The sequence below is a fragment of the Pectinophora gossypiella genome, chromosome 8 (genome assembly GCF_024362695.1).
Source record: "Pectinophora gossypiella chromosome 8, ilPecGoss1.1, whole genome shotgun sequence".
Lineage (NCBI taxonomy): Eukaryota > Metazoa > Arthropoda > Insecta > Lepidoptera > Gelechiidae > Pectinophora > Pectinophora gossypiella.
Window position 1 is genome coordinate 10,307,811 of NC_065411.1, and position 21,698 is coordinate 10,329,508.

Consider the following 21,698-nt stretch of genomic DNA (forward strand, 5'->3'; position numbering starts at 1 on the left):
ATTAAAATCCTCAAAAATAACAGTATTTCTACACTATTTATTGGATGTTATTATACATACCTATAAACTTTCCTCTTGAATCACTCTATCTACTAAAGAAAATTGCATCAAAATCCGTTGCGCAATTTTAAAGATTTAAGCGTACATAGGGATATAGGGACAGAAAAAGCGACTTTGTTATAATTTTTAAGTTCTGTCGTTTGCATATTTAGCGCCAAGTTTGAATTGAGAACTCAAAATTCAAATTTGTTGGAATTTCGAATATCAAAACAATTGAAAGCATTAGGATTAATGCAATTGTTTAGTCACAGCGTTGCTTTGAATCTGTCAGATCATGTCCGAAAATGAATCTTACAAAGAAAAATTTTCTATAACTTTCGAAGAGGCCTACTGCGACTTCAGTGTTTCAAACAGTTAAAATCTCTATTCCACGATGAAGTGCCATGTCTGCGAGCCATCGAACGCTGGTATTTAGAATTCGAGCGTGGACATCCGCCTTCACTGAAGATAATATCGTTGCTGTGAGACAACTAATCCTCAAAAATCGTCATGTGACATACCGAGAATAGAGGCGTTATTAAGCATTTCAGGGACAACCATTTAAACGATAATGAATGAGGCACTTGGTGTGAGAAAACTAGTTTGCCGTTGCATCCCGCATTTTCTGACGATCATAAGGTAGCCCGCGTCAGATGGTGTAAGAAAACTCTTCAGAGGTTCAACCGAGGAGAGTCAAATCACGTGTACGACATCATCAGTGGTGACGAATCTTGGATTTATGCTATTATCCTGATTCCAAACAACAATCCACAGTTTGGGTCTTCCAAAACGAGTCAAAGCCGACTAAAGTTGTTCGCTCTCGAAGCACTTCAAAGAAGATGGTGGCTACCTTCGTGGAGAAAATCGGTCATGTTGCGACAATTATTATTGCACTTGAAGATCGTAGGACGGTTAATGCAGATTGGTATACCACAATTTGTTTACCACAAGTCATCGCCGAACTTCGAAAATCTAACCCAAAGCGACGCATGATGATGCGCAGGAGTGCAGGATGCTGCACCATGACAACGCAAGCTCACACACCGCTCGTCAAACGATTATTTGAAGCAGGAAAACGTAGAAATTCTTGACCATCCTCCATACAGTCCTGACCTAAGCTCCAATGATTTCTTTACATTTCCTAAAATTAAAAAAGAAACTCTTCGCGGTCAAAGGTTCCAGTGCGGTGAAGAAGCGACCAACGCTTTCAAGTCAGCCATTTTGAACACTTCTACTTTGGAGTGGAATAAATGTTAAATAATACCTGGTTCGAGCGAATGGAAAAGTGTATTAAACTTCGTGGTAAATACTCTTAAAAACAATAAGGGGAATTATTGAGGAATTAAAAAGACTTGACCCTTCCAGAGACTTGACTCGACTTAGAGCCACGTATGCTTGTCCTAATTCAAACAATTTTGAGCCCAAATATACTACTGCATGGTCGGCTGTGCTGCCCTGCATATGTTATGTTATGTTAGTGGGCTCTGTTTTCCGCATTTAGACTCTAAGGTGGCCCATTATGCGTGTAATTGTTGACTACGTAAGCCAACCTATCTCCTTCCAGAAGCTCAGAAGCCTCCTGGGGATTTCACAGGCTTCGCGGAGCGACCCCACCCAGCGATCCACTGTGCTGCCCTGCATATTATGGACGGTGGATGACAATGACAAAATTAAGGGCAACATCCTTCTTTCAGTCATTTTGTAATATCGTCCATCTTGGATTTGAAATTTTGACATAATGACAGTATTCTACTAGTGTAGTCCTATCTTTGATACCCATATTGAGGGGGTTGTGGAAAAATATGTACCTAATCCGCTATTTTGGAACGGCGGCAATCTTGGATTTTAAATTTTGACATAATCACAGTATTCTACTTGTGTAGCTATTTCATTTGATACCCATATTGAGGGGGTTTGGAAAAATATGTAATCCCCCATTATGTACCGGCTGCCATCTTAGATTTATAATGTTATTGATTTTATTATATTGTATTGACATCGGAATTAAATGTGCGTACCAAATTTCAGATCAATCTGACAACAGGAAGGTACTTAAATTGCAATATCTAGTTTTGATACAAATATACCGTACGGGTTTAGCTAAATAAAACCGTTTAACCCTTTCACGGACAGAGACCATGGGTTATTGGTGGTTCATAATAGGTAGTATGGCACCTTGGAATCGGAACGTCCGTATACGTTCTGTCTTTGAAAGTGTAAAAAAGAAACTTTTACAAACAGATAACGGGTTGTACGCTATTATTTATATTTTATGAAACTTTATTTCTGGCACTTCAGTATTTTAATAGCCATTTTTATAAATCAATTGAAGTAATAAGTAGTTTAAGGAGGTATTAAGAATAATTATTTGTCTCTTACGTCTTTTTACCCATGTAAGATATTACAAAAACTTACTTTAAAGAATTTTTGGTGAACTGACATAATCAATCGATCACTTTTTAGGCAATTTATACATAATGAGAGCAGATGTGTAAAAGTCGTTACAGTAACTTTTACTCCGCTAACATTACAGTATTATTATATTTAAAGAAATATTGTCGTTCTCGTATGCATTGTCGTAAGAGCTGTAAGTAATTTTGCTTCCAAATAATATTTTAAACAGATGGCGGTTAAGTAAATTTGCTTTACTGTAAACTGAAGTCATTTTTACGTAAGCGCCACTATATCCTAAAATAGCAATCCAACAGTTATAATATGTATTGCTGGACATAGAAAATTAAAAAACAATGTAACCTTACTTTGACATCATCTAAATTGGATAATTAGGTAAAAAGTTATGATAAAAAAACGAAAAAATGAAACTTTAAACGGCTTTTTCTCGAAATGGCCTTTTGGCGCTTACGTAATTTTGCCTTTCCAGTGACGATATGAATCAATTCTCTATTTTGCCTCAAAGTCAAAATTGTAAAGTATTATTAATAAAATTATATCGTTTGGTGATGAAAAATCTTGTTCGATCTCCTACAAAATTTTATTGGTTGTTATAAATTATTACTACTTATACACATAAGACTTATTTATAGCAATAGTTTCATACCGTAATAGTACCTGTATTGTTAAAGCAACGGATAATGTGTACAGATTGTAACTATATTTATCTGTTCATAGGTTTTAGATAATGTCAACCAAAGTAGGTATTTAGTAATTATTTTAGATGTCTAGTCTACTAATAAACGATAACAACGAAAATATATACGACACTCAAGAACTACGAGTATTGGTAGAGATGAAATCAGAGAGACATTATTCTGGTTGCAATAAAATGAGTACTAAAAATAAACAGTGCCTTATCAAACTTAGAATGTAGTTCAAAAAAGAAAGGCGAATTAAATTAATTAAACGATAAAGTAAGAGATAACCGTCAATTGTTACTTTTAATAAAGTTGATACTTATTTCATTTGTTTTGGTATTTTTATTTCTTGTTGCGTTTCCCCGACAACCCTTTTCCTAATGCATGAAGTAATAGAGTATGCGCCACGAAAGAATTCCCGCGGATTATAATAAAAAAAAATTACTAGTCATAATAACACACATACAGGGGCTCCAACGATGCGGCCGCGGGACTTCTCTCGTGACGCGGGTTCTACCGACGTATTTTGTAATAGAGTTGTCGACATTGAGCCCATCCCCTTAGCATTATCCCGTTATTCACAGGGTCCGCTTACCTAACCTGAAGATTTGACATATCCGGTTTTTCGACACAGCAAAGAATTAAATTACGGTCTGTCACACCCATAAGCTACCATTGATAATACGAATTTTGGCGTTGACAACGATTCCCCGTACGGTGAGGATCCCGATACCTAGTGATTCGTTCTGCAAGTACGGTGACTGGCTTGATGTCGCGGTAAGTATTGCGGTTGCTGCAAGTTGACTTCTGATTACTTACTTGTGGTTCTGAAGAAAAAAATTACGAGAGAATGTTCAATCTTTTTTCTCGCGTAGGTTGTGTGGTCACAACCCTGGTCTCAAGATTACCTACCGTTGAGTCGCCAAAGGCATGGCTCATGTAACAACTACACACTTAAGTAAATAGGGTACTACCCGAGACCGTCTATTTAACGTGCCCTCCGAAGCACGGATCAATTTACTTTCGACAATCGGGTTATCAGCCTGTAAGCTGTCCTGACCGATAATATATATATTGAATCGTGACTCCAACGCTCAAGCAGACTACAATAGATAGATAGATAGAATACTTTATTGAGCACAATGGACACAAAATATAATTAAAAACTATTTTGCTACATAAAACCTCCCTCTTTCTTATGTTATAAATAAATACACTAATCCGCAAGAAATTAACAAAAGGAATCATTTTGCTTTTCCATATGCATTAGTTTCATGCGTAAATCGCATAGGTTGGACGTAGTATTACTCTTTGGGTGCGTGAATACTGCAGTATCGTCTTATTTTGCAGCCCATGTCCGCAATATGCAGAAAACATTGTCACCGCAAATGTCAAACGGTGCGTTTTTTTAATAGCGAAGTAGAGTTGATTTAAAAAGTAACTGAAATAGCTGAAGCTTATTTTGTACTCTATTTTAAATCGACTATCCCGCTCTAAAATTTTAATATTGTATGATAAACGTACTGATTTTGACAGTTTGCATACTTTGCTTGAAAATCGCAGTACGTGAAAAAGTGTTTCAATAATTTGCCATTATTTATTACGAATATAATTGTGTTTGCAGAGAGAAAATAACACAAGATCAACACAACAAAAAGTGTTAAATTCATATAACTGAGTTTTGTTTTGCTCAGTCTGTAAAAATAAACATGTACAGCAAACCTGTTATGTTCTACAGCGTATTAGGATGTATAACGGTAATTTTATAAATAAAATGTTGTATTTATATCTTTTTATTTATACATGACCTTTATTCAGACAATGTCCAAGCATTGTTCATGAAGGAATAGTTGTGATTCGCGATAAACCGCTTGACAATTCGTGATGATCATAACAGTGGCATTGTTGACGGAAACCCGATCAAACAGGCTTTGTTCGGCGCTTATCAGTTATGGAAATACTCTTCCGTTTCAGTTTACAGAGCAGTAATACGGGCCGAGTTTTGATTTTGGAGAAATTTCTCAAAAACAAAGCCAAATGGCAAGTATTGTTCCTTTATATTAATTGTTTGTTTAAAGTGTAATTGACGCTAATTGTTATAATGTTACACAGCTTTCAAGTGTGATTGAAGTGAAATTATTGGCAACCACAAACTTTATACATTTGGTTCACCATGAGGCAGCTGGCAGCTTGGTAAGTAGTTAATTTAAATACTTGCATTCAGTTTTGTCTTAGAAATCATATGATTTATTATACAGTTTAAAAGCATAAATGTGTCTGAAATATATTTTTGAAATTAATTCCTGTGAAACGACTTGTTATTTATTTAAAAAAGATTTATGGTACATTCGTACCATAATATTGTCAAATATATGTTATGTTTGTGGGATGGAGCATGGCGGAAATAATTATATTTTATCCTTGTTTATTTTAAATGTTTTATTAATTTAATTCATTTTTCATTTTAAAAATCAACCAACTGCCATTTCCCCTTTATTCCGCAATCCTCCCTTCTCTCTCGCTCTCTCTTTCACATGATGTTATGTTTCATTCGCCTACCATTCCTACATGTTCTTAACATGTAATGCATAATAAATAATAATAATAAAACACTTTATTGCACACAAATGACTAACCAACGAATGACTGACTGATTTGTTAATGACTAATGCATAACTTTCAAGTACAACTTTTGTGTAGGTACCAGAAAAAAATAAGTTCATACGACAAAGAAGAATGGGAGACGATGGTGGAACAGCTGCTGATGCGCGGCACCTATCGCCGCCGCATCGTTGACTTCTCCTCACACGCGCGTTCCTACCTCATTGATGTCGACCTTGTCAGAGGTAAGCACTCACTTTATAGTATGTATACAAAATACACAGTACTTAAACTATTATAAGCTATAATATATGATTAATCAATTCACATTAACTGCTTATGGTCAGTGAACCGATCATATGTTTAGGCACGAAAATGAATAAAAAGACACAATTACAAACAAAACAATTCCTGTTTGATGATTTAATAAGGTCTTTTGATAGGTTATTTTTCTTTAATAATGATATAGAAGAAAATATTTATCATTTATTACCACTACTGAACAAGTCTTTAATTCTTTGCCTACATTATTATTTATTCGTAGGCCTGCATACATTGTTCATTCAATTAGTAGAAACAATAAGGTGAATCAACTTCACACATATTTTCTATTGTTTTATAAGTATGAGTATGGCCATGTAATATAATGTATGAACAATATATTGAGTTAGAAAAGAAATTCAAAGCTTATATGAAGCATACATTATGTATGTTAGCATATTATAAGATTGATGATTAAAATGCATCAATTTTCTAATGCTTCATCTAAATCAATCAAGTAATGATAATCGAGAAATTAAGTTACTAAGAATGTATTAGTTGACTCCTATGTCATACCTGAAATAATAAGTAACATGTAATCTTACAGCCTCTTGGTTAGAGTGTTGGGTTCAAAATCTGGAGGTCCAGGTTTGAACAATGAAAGATTGCCCTTTGTCTGGTTACATTGCAGCCCTGAATCACCTGATTGACCGAAAAAGTAGCTGTAAAAAACACCTCCACCAACCTACAATGGAGCAGCGTGGTGGAATATGCTTGATATCCCTTCCGGTTGATTGAGGGGTGTCCTGTGCCCAGTAGTAGGAAGTGTATAGGCTGTTTATGTTTATGTGTATAATCTCATACTCCCATCCCTGAACACATAATTATGGAACCAATGTTTTTACAGGATCGTCGTTTCCCAAAGCGAAGCCCACGCTAGGTATGCGCCGCGTGGTGTGGTACGCGCTAGTACGCCTACTCTTCCTACCTGCGCTATACCAGTGGTGGGGGCAGCAGACCTCACCAGCCTGTGCCAAGTTCCTCCTGGGCCTATGGCTGATGCAGGTCTTAAATATGAGCTTGTACTTCATGGCGCCGGCTTCCTATGATATTGATGTGAGTGTGAGTTATAATCCTATTTGATACTTAGTACAATATCGTGTCTCAGGTGTAACAATAATATTGCATATAGACTGGCAACAACCCTTAGGTTTACTTCACACCCCTCGGTCTTACTTTATTCTTCAATCGTGTAGGCGTCTGACGTCACACACACAGATGCGCGTGTACGATAACGTCAATGTGTAGTTTGTGTAAAACGAAGTTTTTTGTATGAAGTGTCCAGGTTGTGCCTCAGGATGTCCTCATGGGCAGAGTAGATGCCCGCATTTGGCTGATAATACAAATACATAATAGTGATAAGCACTTGAGCGGGGAATACATAGTCACGCCGGGCAGGTCCGGGGAAGACTCAAGAGCTTTTTATTATATTGTATTATTTTAAAAGGTTTTAATTTAGCTTCAGTATTACTTTTTACTTGCGTATATTTGTAAGCTAACTCAAAAGACGTCTCTGAATACAGATTCTATCTTTATCATAGAGAGATAATAAATAGAGTTGTAATTGATAAATAGATTTCATTCGTTTCAAAATAATGTAGTAATATTTTCATATAAATAAACGACCCAGTAGTTAATACTACTGCAAGAAAACTTATTCTCGCGTATTTCAATTTTTCCTCATTCTATCTCGGTATAATTTCCCGATCGTTATTTTGAGATACAATAATATACTGAACTAAACTGAACTGAAGTAACATTATGTATTAAAAGCCTTCTTATATTGGAATAATAATTACATTCAATGTTTAGTCTACTTTGTATCACCAGGAAAATCGACACATTATTAAAACTAATGAATTAGGTAGGTACAAGTATACATGTCGTACAGGTAGGTAACAAGAGATAAAACATGTATTGTACATGTGTTACATATATTTTTTTTATTTGCTAAAACTTTTTAACCTAAAGAAAATATATTTCGAGAGTTTACCATATAATTTTATATACAATGAGGTTAAAAATATAGTTTTTACTGTACATTCAAAAATTCAAATTCAAAAATTCAAAAATATTTATTTTTCAAAATTGGCTTACAAAGTTAGCGCTTTTTGAACGTCAGACATAATTAAATTACATATTATGTAACTAGCTGTAAAACTACTACCACATCGGAATCTGTAACGCTGAGGGAAAGACGTGGCCAGAAAACCTCCCAGCACAGGGCCCTAGTCCTACTGTTTCATGTTTTCCTTTCTTTTCTTTTAATCCAGTTTGTATTACATAATTTATAGACTTAAATACAATGGTATTCCAATTACAGTCGGTGGAAGGAAAGTGAAACATAAAGAGTTTATGTGACTTTATCACAGAAACAGTGTTTTATGAGCTCCCTGTCAGAAGCAGGCCTGTCCACATACGCAGCACCCGATCACGAGTTGACGCGAAAGCCAGCCATCGCTCCCTTCGCACATTTTTGAGGGAAAGGTGCGACCCGACTTCCGGACACCACCGCGTACACGAACATTTCGAGGCGAGCATGCACCACTTATAAAAAGAAGCTCAAAAATCCTCCGCCTGGATATAAAAAGAAAAAGTACTCTACTGTTCAAATATCATCAAGTGTTTCACAATCCTTTTTAATCCACTTACAAAGTTATTTCAAATTCAGTATTTTAGGGCCAAGTTTTTATTGCAAACATTCTTGTCTTTTTTGTGTTGAGCTGAAGTAATCCATTTAATATTATTATCTTTAAGATAGTCTCCTACTTTATAATAAGCTTTACTGATTAAAGTAGTTTTTATAACATTCTTAAACATATTTCCCGAAAGGCCTAGCACATCTTCTGGTATTTTATTATAGTATCGCACACACAGCGCTACAAATGATGTGCTAATTTTGGATAGTCTGGAACTAGGAACTGCTAATTTGTTCTTATTCCTTAGGTTGTATTTGTGCTTATCACAGTTTCTTAAATATAAGTGTAAATTTTTCCTAACATACATAATGTTCATATATATGTATTGACAAGGTACAGTCATAATGGAAATCTCTTTAAAAAATTCTCTGAGAGAATCGCGGCATCTCAGTTTGTAGATAGATCTGATTGCCCTTTTTTGTAGAATGAAAACGGTTTCAATATCAGCTGCTCTACCCCAAAGCAAAATACCATACGACATAATACTATGGAAGTAGCTAAAATATACCAATCTTGCAGTCGTCACGTCAGTCAGTTCTCTATATAGTCAGTTCACGTCAGTCATTCGAGGTGTAACTGACTGAGAATTATCATGTTCTTTAAGAAGACGAAGAGCCCTCTGTATTCTAATAGTGTCAATGAAGGTTATTTCTATGCAATTATTTTACTTTCCTTATAGTTGATTTTAATTATTCCTTAGTTATTCTTTATTGTTAACATCATCACTAATTTAAGAGCCACGCTCTTATCGGTGTGTCGTGAGGAAGGAGGTATGTGACCTAACCTATATTAGGCTGGTTTTCCTTTCGCAGGATGGAAGGTCAGACAGGCAGTCGCTTCTGTAACAAACCTGACCTGTCAAATCTTCAGGTTAGGTAAGCGGACCCTGTGAAAAACGGGATAATTCTAGGGAGATGATGCTCTTGTCGGTGTAGCATTCTCCATGCTACTATTTTTAGGGAAAAATAGGACAGTGGTTTCCCTCTTGCCTTCCGCCCCGCAGTACTACTCTGTCTGACTCGAGTGTAGAGTGAGTAGTCTAACCTCAAAGTAGTACTAGGACGTCTATCCTCCGCCCCTGAAAAGTACTAGTAGTTTATTGTTAAAGTAACAAAAAAGACGAAGCAATGAAAACATACAACAAAAGGTGGGCTTATTTCTAAAAGAGAGATCTCTGCCAAGCCTGCCCGGTGGGAAATATTATGGGGACTTTATGCTATGTCAAATAAAGAGTATTGTATTGCATGTTTCAGCCAAACTGTTGGCTGGTGCCATTAGGCCTGATGTTGGTGCTGAGTGTGGTACACTCGCAGATAGTGAGCACCACAGAGATGGAGCTAGCGAGAGTGCGGCCGCGCTCCAACTACCGCCGGAAACTACCTCGATACTTAAGGTACGTGATAAATAATTAGTTTGATAATAATGCAACATCGTTTTTTCAGGTTGCTCATAAACAATAATACAATGCTGTTCCGGCGAAACCACTGAGACAGGGTTGCTGTTACTGTTATCACAGGGACTGATCTGAAGTTAGTGCCAATTTGTGAGATTGAATTCATGTTTGGATTATAGATAATTGATATATCACATGGTTACCTGGAGGTTAATGGTAATAAGCGCGCCCCTATTACATGGACTTAACAGCTGGCGTGGAGTGGGTGTATGTACTAAACACCTCTGCCTACCTCTTTGGGGATACAAGCGTGATGCTATTCGTATCTTTTTGTTTTGTTTTTATGCTATATATTTTATAGCATAGCAATACATTGCATTGGTGCATTCTTCTTGTGTGGGTTTTAAGGTGAATTACCAACCTCATCAACCCGCCAGGATTGAGCCGCCAAAGGCCCCTGGCGTGACTCACACATCTCGTGATTGGTGCATTTATGATATGCAGCAAAAATTAAAACCGTCGACCGCAAGCTATCTTAAAAACCCACAATATCAATTAAACTATGTTCGACATTTTTTGGTTTCTTGCGATGGATGTACGTTTGACCCTGACTACCCCAATTGGGATATAGTCGTAAGCTTATCTTCTTCCATCGTGTGGGTTGTGAGGTGGAGTACCAACCTCATCAACCCTGGTGGCAGGGTTACTATAGAGCCGCCAAAGGCCCCTGACATGGCTCATGTAACGACTACTTACTTACACAACTACTTACTACTCACTTACGTAAGCTTACGTTATGTCCACTTTTACCCAGTCCATGAATCATTTTGTTTCAGACGGCCGCGTTCGGAGTGTGACGGCGGCAGCGGCGGTGGCTCGGCTGAGAGCGGCGCTACGTCGAGCCAGAGTAAGACTCCATCGACCAAGCCATCCAAATATCGCCGCCGACTCTCCCGCACTGAGTCTGTAGATGCTACTCTGCCACCTGGTCTTAGGTACGACTTTCCCAAACTTTACTTTCTATTTTTTTCAATCTTCTGACTATTTTGCTCCACATTTATGTGCTACATACCGAAATACTCACTCTCCATCATATGTTACTGAGGTGAGGTAAGAAGTAACACATTTTTATTCTCAGTTACTCAATTTTAATTTTCTCTCTTTACTTATCATATCAGTAACATTCACGTACATAATGGATACTCTCTGTTACCTTGTAATGCTTTTTTCAATAGTATTCTCGTAACTCTTAAAACAAAGATCTCTTTAAAACTGTATTTTTTGTCATTTTAGGAAGCGTAAGAAAGAACTGACAAAAGAATATATTATGAAGAACCTAGAGCCTTCAATAAAGACTAAACCACTTAAAGTAAAAGTTAAGGACTCCGATGACGAAGATTATATGGCTTGGAAGAAGCCGGACTTGACTCCTGACTTAACAGCACCTATAGTCACATTCACACCCCCACCTGACGACACGCCGGGGGCTTCTTTCGATTTCAAACCAAATATACTGACTAAGAAACACTTAGAAACATTCAATGTACGTCAAAACGTAAACGTGGCCAGAGCAATATTCGCAGACGGGGACGATGGCTTCGAAAGTCTCAACGGTTACAACTCAAATGGCAGCGACGGTGACAATCGGAAAGCAGAACGACTAAAAGCAAAGACTGACGACGTTGAAGCAATTAAGCCTGTAATAAATAAACCTGGTGATACAAAAATTGATAAAGACTGTGTGAGAAAATATGTTTTAGATAAGTTGAAGAAAGATGACGATGAGAAGTCGCTAGATGCAGATTCAGACGGTGCCATCCCAACGAGCAGCCCCAGCGCCACGAAGAGAGTCGGAGTTAGATTCAGAAAATCGTGGCGAGAAACCAGCGACGAAGAATTCACCATCAAAAAAAAGGATAAGGTAAATCATCCAGTTCGTACAAGGATTATATCGCTACATATCACGCTTAACACTAGTGAAGTTCTTATTTCCATACCGAATTCAAGAAAGAAGAAAACTGTTTTTGCGCACATTTGCTAACTATATTTTTCTACGTAGGTGACTGATGACATGGAATTTGAGTTCATCAGTCCAGATATACGTACTTTAGGTGCGTCTTTACCGCATGCAAGATAAGATACGATTGGCAGTGAATAACAACTATCGCTACGCACTTCAGTTCATTTTTCTCTGAAATTAATGTAACATATTTGTGTAGAAACTAGAGAATTACCAGAGTTCGTCGTCGGACGGGGAATGTTCCGCTTCGGCGCCATCCATCGCCCTGCCCTCGCACCATACCATGTCAGACTGGGTTGGGCAAACCACTAACAGTAAGCGCATTCTTATTAACACCTTCGAGCTTTCACACCAGGTACTTCCAAGGAAATGTGAATTCGGAATTTCCTCTTGCCTGTTTATTTATCTCTTTAAAATGCTTTATCGGACTTGCAAGTACTTAAACATTCTTTACGAACTTTATGAACCTTTTATAAGCTTTCTATATCATGTATATCCTTGGCAGTACTACGCTATAGCTATATGTTCATAGAATACTCTATCAGTGAGTATTCCTGGTAACAGAGGTGTGTTTGTAGGTGAAGAGAGCAGCTACGGCTCTCAGTCGGAAGGCGGACATTCCGACGTGGGCTTCCACTTCGCCGCGGACAGTTCGTGGGATCCATTTGCTATCCTCGACCCTACTAGTGATACAGGTATCTGATCTAATCTTATCTAGCCTACAAGATCCCTACGGGGCTAAGACTGGCCGGAGTACGAACAGGACCGCGAAAAATGGAAAGAAGAAGGGAAGGCAGCCCAGCAGTGGGATACAGATATAGACTTTTCATAATCCAGCTTCTGGTATTCTCAAAATAATAGCGTAAAGAATATCCCAAAAAAAACATTTTCATGTAAAATGTTGCCAAGACGAGATCATATGGATCGTAAAGGCAAAAAGTTATCAGATCTCATGTACAGCCAAGCTTCTAACTCTACACGCCCTAAGTTTAGAAACTCATCACGTAAATATGGGGCTTGCCTGTTTAGTTTTAACAGAATGGACTACAAGAACTATAGAACAGAATGGCAATGAGTCAATTTTATTACCTCCATGGCAACGGTAGCGAAACGACCAGTTTTTTTTTCTTTTTATCATATAAATTTGACAACTATGCTTTGTCTGACAACGTATTATTCTTCCATATTTGACACATTAGTCTTTCATATTTGAACATGTATCACGCATGCTCAAAACTTTACAAATCACGAAATCTCAGAATCTACAAGTGATAGACGTCTCAAATATTGCATGGGGGTTCTTTTTAGTGCGTAGGTGCTCACTGAAATGAGATTTTGTGAAATTCAACCCCTAAGGGGATAAAAGGGGTGGCAAAGTGTGTATGGAACTTCTATAATTTAAATAGGGTCTCACACGAGCGAAGTCGCGGGTAACAGCTAGTCTTACCACAAAAATAAGCATCTACCCCACTAACATCTAAACAAATAGGCTCTTCGTTAAGTAGTTTTTCTAAAAATGCGTCCAAACCGTGTTGTAAATACGAATACTTTAATTTATATAGATAGTTTAAGTTCGTTCCCTCAAATTAAGATGTTGTGGCTGTTCAAATAAAGTGCAATATCGACTGTACAGTGTCGTTACACGCCGTCGCATGTGGCAATATGCGCAGCGGAACCTTTTTTACAGAGATTGGTTGTGTATTTGTTACACGAGGTGTATGATCTGCCCCTATCTACTCCCACAACTGCGACATGAACCGATAGTTGAGGTGTGACGTTCCAGTGAAGTGCACGATGTGGGAGCGCGGGTCCACGCTGCGCGCCGAGCTGTCGGCCGTGGACATCAGCTGGTACGTGGTGGCGCGCGCCGAGCGGGCCATGGCCGCGGACGGCGGGCTGTGGGCCGGCACGCTCATGGCCGCGCTCGTGGCGCTGCTAGCGCCTGCGACGCGGCTCATGCAGGTGACGTACGCTAATACCACACCCCGGACACTTAATAATAATAATAATAAAACACTTTATTGCACACAAATTCACAAAACATTTACAGGGTAAACTTATTCTAAGGTGGGCAAAGGCGGCCTTATCGCTAAGAGCGATCTCTAGACACTTCATACAATACACCTCCTTGTACACAGACACTACACATTGACGTTATCGTACACGCGCATCTCTGTGTGTCGTCTGACGCCAATACGATTGAATACTAAAGTAAGACCGATGACTGGGGGTTGAGGGGGGGGGACCTAGCTTAGCCGCTGGTGGGGAACGGAGAGCTACCGTTTGCTGTTCTATACGCAATATTGTTCCTTACTCTATGCTAATAGGCTCGTTTCCAACTAGTCAAATCAGTTACTTTTTACTAAACGTCAAAACACGAAATCACTAAGTTCGTATGAAAAAGCACTGTGACGTCATAGAAAATCGTGATAAAATGTCGGACTTATAATTACTATTTTGTTGATTAAATAAGTTAAAATAATAAAAGTATAACGTTTTTCGTTAGTTTTAGATCTGTGTTTATTTAGTAATCAGAATTTCATCATTTACATGTAATCTAGTAAGGCGTTAGTCTTAGTTTCGGCCGAAACCGAAACTTCTTAAGGGGTTTTTTTTTTGTATATTTTTAAATGGCCATGTTTATAAATATCGGTTTCTATTCATAGAAGCAGTATCTAACAAAATAGTCTTAAACGTTTCTTTCTTTCTTTCTTTAAACCAGTGAGCATGTGTGAAGATTTTGATGAGAGAGCGAGAAGCTAAAGTGGTTTGTTAAAATCTTAGTAGGTGTAATTCCGTGATCTCTACTAACCCGATGAGAAGTAGGCGTGATCATAAAAACGTCGCACGAAAGCTTCAGTTGTAGTATCGCCGAAACCGAAACGTCAATTTAGCACCTCCAAAACCGAAACTTCGGTCGGATTCTACATCCATATCCCTACAGCTCTGAGGAGCTCGGTGGCGCAGCGGTTAACGCGCTCGGTCTGCGATTGTTGAAGTTAAGCAACTTTCGCAAAGGCCGGTCATAGGATGGGTGACCACAAAAAATAAAAAACGTTTTCATCTCGAGCTCCTCCGTGCTTCGGAAGGCACGTTAAGCCGTTGGTCCCGGCTGCATTAGCAGTCGTTAATAACCATCAATCCGCACTGGGCCCGCGTGATGGTTTAAGGCTCGATCTCCCTATCCATCTATAGGGAAGGCCCGTACCCTAGCAATGGGGATGTTAATGGGCTGATGATGATGATCTCTACAAGTAAAACAAGAACACATTTAAAACAGGTAGCCGTAGAACAAGACCATAAGAGCGAAGAAGAGCTAGCAGCGCTTCCGTTCCTCACTTACATGCCGACTTTAGTGGTCAACTACTGCTTGCAGTCGCCGTCCGCGGTCCTAATCGGTGCTTTCGGAGACAACGTATGGTAAGCAAAAAACCTTGTATTCTGTTACTGCAAACATTTGTCTGAGATTATCAAAACTGTCTCTGGTAATTAAAACACATAATAACGGGTTCTTACCGCGGTCAAAGTAGGAATATGAGACTCCCGATAATCCAATCCAATCCAATCTCATCAGGCATCCCGTGATCATGGCACTTGCAATAGTGTCGAAATATCGGGGGTCTCATATTCCTACTTTAACCACGGTAACAACCCGTCATTATGTGTTTTAATTATGATAATAACCGCGTAAACTTAAAACAATGTATCTCTGGTAAATAGAAAAACGGGTTTCAAATGAATAATCTTAAGCATTTTCTCGTGAATAGAGAAAAAAATATATTGATGAAAAGAGAAAAAAACATCAGTCCCTATTGAGATACATTTACAATCTTATCAATGCACAGCGTCCATGGTCTAGTGGTTAGATTGTAGGGTTTACGGTCAGGAGGTCCGGGTTCGCTTCCTTGCTAGGACACTACAGGCTGAGTCATCTGATTGTCCTAAAAAGTAAAATGATTCCATGCTTCGGAAGGCACGTTAAGCCGTTAGTCCGGGCTGCTAGCTCAAACACCTCCACCATCTCGCATTGGAGCAGCGTGGTGGAGTATTTTACATATCCCCTCCAGTTGAGATTGATGGCAACCCTGTGCCCAGGAGTGCGACGTATATAAGCTATTTATGTTATGTTTATGTATCAATGTAGAACGGAAGGGGCAAGTAACAGGAACTGTAACCTGGAACCTGACAGAGGGCAACGGTAACTGATAGTACTATTCAGAGGCGCAGGAGTCCTAGTACGGTTTTGAAATAGACTACTCTGGGCGCCATTCCACTCGCGTCAGACAGAATACTGCGGGGCGGAAGACAAGATGGAAACTGCCCTATTTTTCCCTAAAAAGTAGCATGGAGTATGCTACACCGACAAGAGCTCTTCAATTAGTGATGATGATCAATGTAGAGCCCACAAGTTATGAACTCTCATTCTAATGAAAATTCCAAAATGTACCTTTCAGGGAGGTAACAACGAACATATTGACGAGTCTCCTCCGATTCTCGCTGAGCGGTCTCGTGTTCTTCCTACTAGCGGTGGCGGAGCGCGCGTTCAAGCAGCGGTTCCTGTACGCCAAGTTGTTCTCGCACCTCACGTCCGCACGGCGCGCGCGCAAGTCTGAACTGCCGCACTTTAGGTTAAATACTGTGAGGAATATCAAGACTTGGTTGTCTACGCGGTCTTATTTGCGGGTAAGCGCGTTTTTATTTTTATTTTGTTTATTAGATACACAAACATATAATAGATAACACATAACAGAATAATAGTATACAGAGTACGGTCACGAGTACTAATATGTATACACTTTGATATCATGTCTCGTTAACATTTTCGACAAATTAAACCGTAAGTCTCATTAAATGTCAAATATGATAGTGCGACAGGGTTCTAAAGTGGGTACATGATAGATATTACTCATGACTGTACAGACCTAATCTAATATCCACAATAGTGCACACAACATAACTAAATAACAACAATTAAAGTGACATACGACTACTTCAGTGTTATACTAAAGTATCAAAACTCATTTTTTTGATATCATATAATTGTTTTATTTTATAATAAGCACAGATCTTAGATAATAAAGATTTTTTTTAATAATATTGGCTCGCGTTTGACCACAATCTCACCTTGGTTAGTGACGATGTGGTCTAGGGTGGATCACGCTTACCTAACAAGTGCCTATTCACCCCATATATGCCCTTTCTTATATCATTAGCCCTCAGGAATGTACATCAAATAAAAAAACGTTTATTTCCTCTACAAACATAGACCAATATGGTTGTATATAGTATGTCTATACTACCCAGGTTAAAATAGACATTGGTGCGTGTCCGGTTGGCACAAACTTAACCAAATTTTAGTTTGACAGCTTTTAAACTAGTGTTGTCCTTAATTTACAATAAGTACAACAAAATCTTCGTCTGTGGCAAATGCGCAAGCCGCGCTAAGCCAAAATCCAAAAAAAAGTATAACAAAGGGTTAGAGCTAGTTTTATTCCTGTCAAATTAAGTTAAAATTAAGTTGGTGGTTGCCCAAATCGGCACCACTAAAAAGTTTTTAATAATACGTAAAAATACGGCTCTAAAACCCCTTTCCAACATTCGTTCACTATAGTAAGAAATAAACTTAGAGATGACTATTATTCGTACTATACATGTTACATCGAAATGGTTACATTACAGCGTCGCGGTCCGCAGCGATCAGTGGACGTGATAGTGTCGGCGGCGTTTATGCTGACGCTGATACTGCTCGCGTGTGTTAGCGCGCAACTGCTACGGGTATGATTTCCCTTATTACATCCAATAACAACCTTGACAACCTAGTCAAATAAGATACTTTTTACATAACATAAACAGCCTATATAGGTTGTTAGTGACATCGTAACGAATACTCAGGGGGATGATTCAGACCATGATTCTGAGTTAATATCAGGTGGAATTTTTCGTCGCAAAATTCATGGGTTTTTTTTGTTTTTTTTTTTAAATTATTTTCAATTCTATACTTTTGCGATGGAAAATTACACTTGATATTAACTCAGAATAATCAGCTGAATCATCCCCCTCAGTATTCGTTACGATGTCACTTACACCCCGCACAAGTACATACAGTAGCCATACAAGTAGGTATGGGTGTTAGTGACAACGTAACAAATACTGAGGGGATGGTTCAGACCATGATTCTGAGTTGATATCAAGTGGAATTTTCAGTCTGAATATTCATGAAATTTTTTGTGTTTTTTTTTAATTATTTTCAGTTCCATACTTTTGCGACGGAAAATCCCACTTGATATCATATCAGAATCATGGCCTCAATCACCCCTCAAAGTTTTCGTTACGATGTCACTAACACCCTGTATACGTCGCACTGCTGGGCACAGGCCTCCCCTCAATCAACCAGGGGGGTATAGAGCACACTCCACCACGCAGCTCCAATGCGGGTGGAAGTGTTTTTTTTACGGCTAATAGCCGGGACCAACGGCTTAACGTGCCCTCCGTAGCACGGAATCATCTTACTTTTTCGGACAATCAGGTGATTCAAGCCTGAAAATCCCACGCACACGACCACGATCTGGAGGTCCGGGTTCGATCCCCGGTGGGGACATTGTCGAAATTACTTTGTGAGACGGTCCTTTGTTTGATAAGATACTTTTTACGAAACGTAAAAACGAAAGTTTTCTTTGGAGTCATCTATCCTGCGACGTCTTCAATAAAAATGGTCACACGTCTTACTCATTGTTACTTAATTCCTAAATAAAAATCGAAAATAAGTCGAAAAGTAAAATGAAATTAATTTTTGATTATCTTAGACTGGCTTCTATTTCCAGATTAGCATTTTTTAATTTGTTTTTCACCCAGTCAAATACCCCATTGCTACCCAGCACTGTGCTGGGTGTGCTGGGTTGACAAGTGTTGAACTACCGCACCGCATCGCACTTGCCTATACTTCTATCCTTTTCTATTACACAGAACTGTCACTTGCTAGAGCGAGATAATGCAGGTCTTTCGAATCTGTTACTAATACTAGGTTAAGGTTTCTGTTACTAACATAATATGGACTAGTTTCCGAAATAAATATTTTGAATTTGAATGCGACCGCATGCGGCAGAATCGACGAGGCGGTCGGAGTGCAGTCACACTCCCACGCTTTTTTCTCACCCTAGCAAAATATGGTTCTGAGTTACAGAACAGGATAGCAACACAGAGAAGTGCAATGCGGTGCGGCTAGACGTAGTTAAACCCTAACACGCCCCTAATCGATACGATAGGGGTACGAACATATTCGCTTTGTATGTTTGATCTCACTGCTGATGCTGACCAAAGACCTTTTTAGTGTTCATCATCTTTTAACTTTTCTTTATCAGCTCAAAATATTCTCAAATTATTTTAATGGGTACGATATTATGCCGCAGTGTTGCCAATAAAACAAAATATTGGTTTTTACATTGTTTTAACCCTTTCACGGGCGGAGACCATGGGTCATTGATGGTTCATAATAGATATAGTATGACACCGTAGAATTGGAACGTCATTAGACGTTCTGTCCTTGAAAGTGTTAAGTTATGTTATGTTATGTGTTTTAATTATATTGGTTTTTGCATATTTTTGGTATTAATCTTTCTGTATTTCTCAGGAATCGATAACATTGGAATGCGGCTGGCTTCTAGAGGCGATGGTGTGGAGCATCTGCCTCGGCATATACCTCATGAGACTGCTGACACTGGGCAGTAATGTAAACAAGAAGTACCGTGGCTGTCTGTCCGCCATACTCACTGAGCAGATCAACTTACACCTGGCTATAGAGCAGAGACCCGACTGCAAGGAGCAACTCACCGTCGCTAATAACGTGCTCAAACTCGCTGCTGACTTACTCAAGGTAATGTGTCTACTTTTTTAGATGAGATTCGTCTATTTAGCCCGATCCCTCCGATAACAGCCTCCGTGGTCCAATATATGAGCGTCGGTCTCACGATCCGGAGGTCCCGGGTTCGAATCCCGGTGAGGACATATCACAAAAATCTCTTTGTAATCCCTAGGTTGGTTAAGACTTTACAAGCTAATCACCCGCTTGAACGAAAGTAAGATGATCCGTGCTTCGGAAGGCACGTTATACCGGTGTCAGGGTTATTATTACCGGCGGAATGATAACCCTGACACCAGGGTTGATGAGGTTGGTCATCCATCTCACAACCCACACGATAGAAGATCGGCCATTGTCCTTTCGTTCATAATAGTATCACACTTCAAAGGGGACCACGACTATAGCAGTCCGCGAAAGTATATTAAGAGCATGGCGACCTGTATTAACATAATGCCATACAAAAGTATGTATTTCTAAATTAAACTGATATATTGATGATGGCAACCACTTCTCTAAGTTATTCATTTTCAGAATATTTTCTGATCCTGTTTTATCTTTTTCAGGAATTGGATTCTCCTTTCAAGATATCAGGTTTATGTGCCAACCATTATCTGTACACCATAGTTAAAGTAGTGATCCTGTCGGCTCTCTCTGGGGTGCTCTCAGAGATGTTGGGCTTCAAACTCAAGTTGCACAAGATCAAAATAAAGTAATAATTCTAATAGCATAATAATGTAGTTGTTCACAATATATTTCAAGCCTTTTATAAGTAGACAACAAAGTGGTATATTAAGGATGTCTTGGCAATATATGAAGTACCAAAATGTATGTTCACTTCTAGAAACGAATTGAAAACAGCATGGTGCTATATACATCCATTTATTGTCGGTGTGTGTAGGTTTTCATGTCTTCGTAGGTCACAATTTAATAATAAAATTCGGTGCATTAGAGCACCTTTTTCTAGTTAATAAAATTATAGACTTCTATGCAATATACTCTCAGGGAATAATAGATAGACTTTTTATCCTTTAGAGGAACTTCTGATTAGATTAAGTATAAACTAAACGTTGTGAGACGACGTTGGTTTTTAAACTTGTATATTTTATTACAAAGTATGAAACACTATTTTCTCTTCTTTCAATTTTATGAAATCGAAATTATATGCTTGTAACTATCTTTTATGAAGTTTTATGCTATTGCAATTAATAAAATGTTCCGTATTCTATTAATGTTATATACAAATAACACGTGTCTAGTTACTTTATCTTTCTAAAGTTTAACTCTGTTTTGATCTCAAATAGTAAATTGCCATCAGTAGTTGAATATTTCTAAGTTCAAAATGTCTTCATAGAATATATGAGATCGTTTGAATTTTGGAACCATTATTTAAGCTGACCATAGTTAATTTTTGTTACTATGTGATAGTTGCTAAACTTTATTCCAGTTGAACTTGACAAGTTGTGAAGAAATAAATAAATGTACATCTTAGGGTAAGTAACGAACGTGTTCGTAAAGAAAACGAACTGATACACATAATTCCAATAACTGGTTTTGTATGAGGACAATAGCGTTTACAACTTTACTGATTCAATTGAAATAGATTTTAGTTCTTAAATCAAAGCGCCATTGTAACATTTTAGTTGTTAAATAGAAAAAATGTTCCTAGCATATAGTTTTT

General features: G+C 38.3%; 1 protein-coding gene across 3 annotated transcripts; it reads left to right on the forward strand.

The window, feature by feature from the left end:
- The first annotated feature begins 4,672 nt into the window (after positions 1-4,672).
- On the forward strand, positions 4,673-21,688 carry LOC126368699 (protein phtf). 3 transcript variants are annotated; one of them, XM_050012815.1, is made up of 16 exons: positions 4,673-4,888; positions 5,106-5,171; positions 5,244-5,324; positions 5,832-5,977; positions 6,901-7,115; positions 10,006-10,145; positions 10,982-11,140; positions 11,439-12,066; positions 12,365-12,479; positions 12,744-12,860; positions 13,949-14,127; positions 15,446-15,585; positions 16,620-16,848; positions 17,845-17,940; positions 19,793-20,035; positions 20,584-21,688. In XM_050012815.1, the coding sequence occupies exons 3-16, from the start codon at positions 5,305-5,307 to the stop codon at positions 20,731-20,733; spliced, it is 2,577 nt and encodes an 858-aa protein (XP_049868772.1). In that variant the 5' UTR covers positions 4,673-4,888; positions 5,106-5,171; positions 5,244-5,304; the 3' UTR covers positions 20,734-21,688. The 3 variants fall into 3 exon arrangements, with proteins under 3 accessions (XP_049868772.1, XP_049868773.1, XP_049868774.1); XM_050012816.1 differs by having other exon boundaries at positions 6,901-7,109; XM_050012817.1 differs by lacking the exon at positions 12,365-12,479 and adding an exon at positions 12,205-12,256 and having other exon boundaries at positions 4,755-4,888.
- Positions 21,689-21,698: the final 10 nt, after the last annotated feature.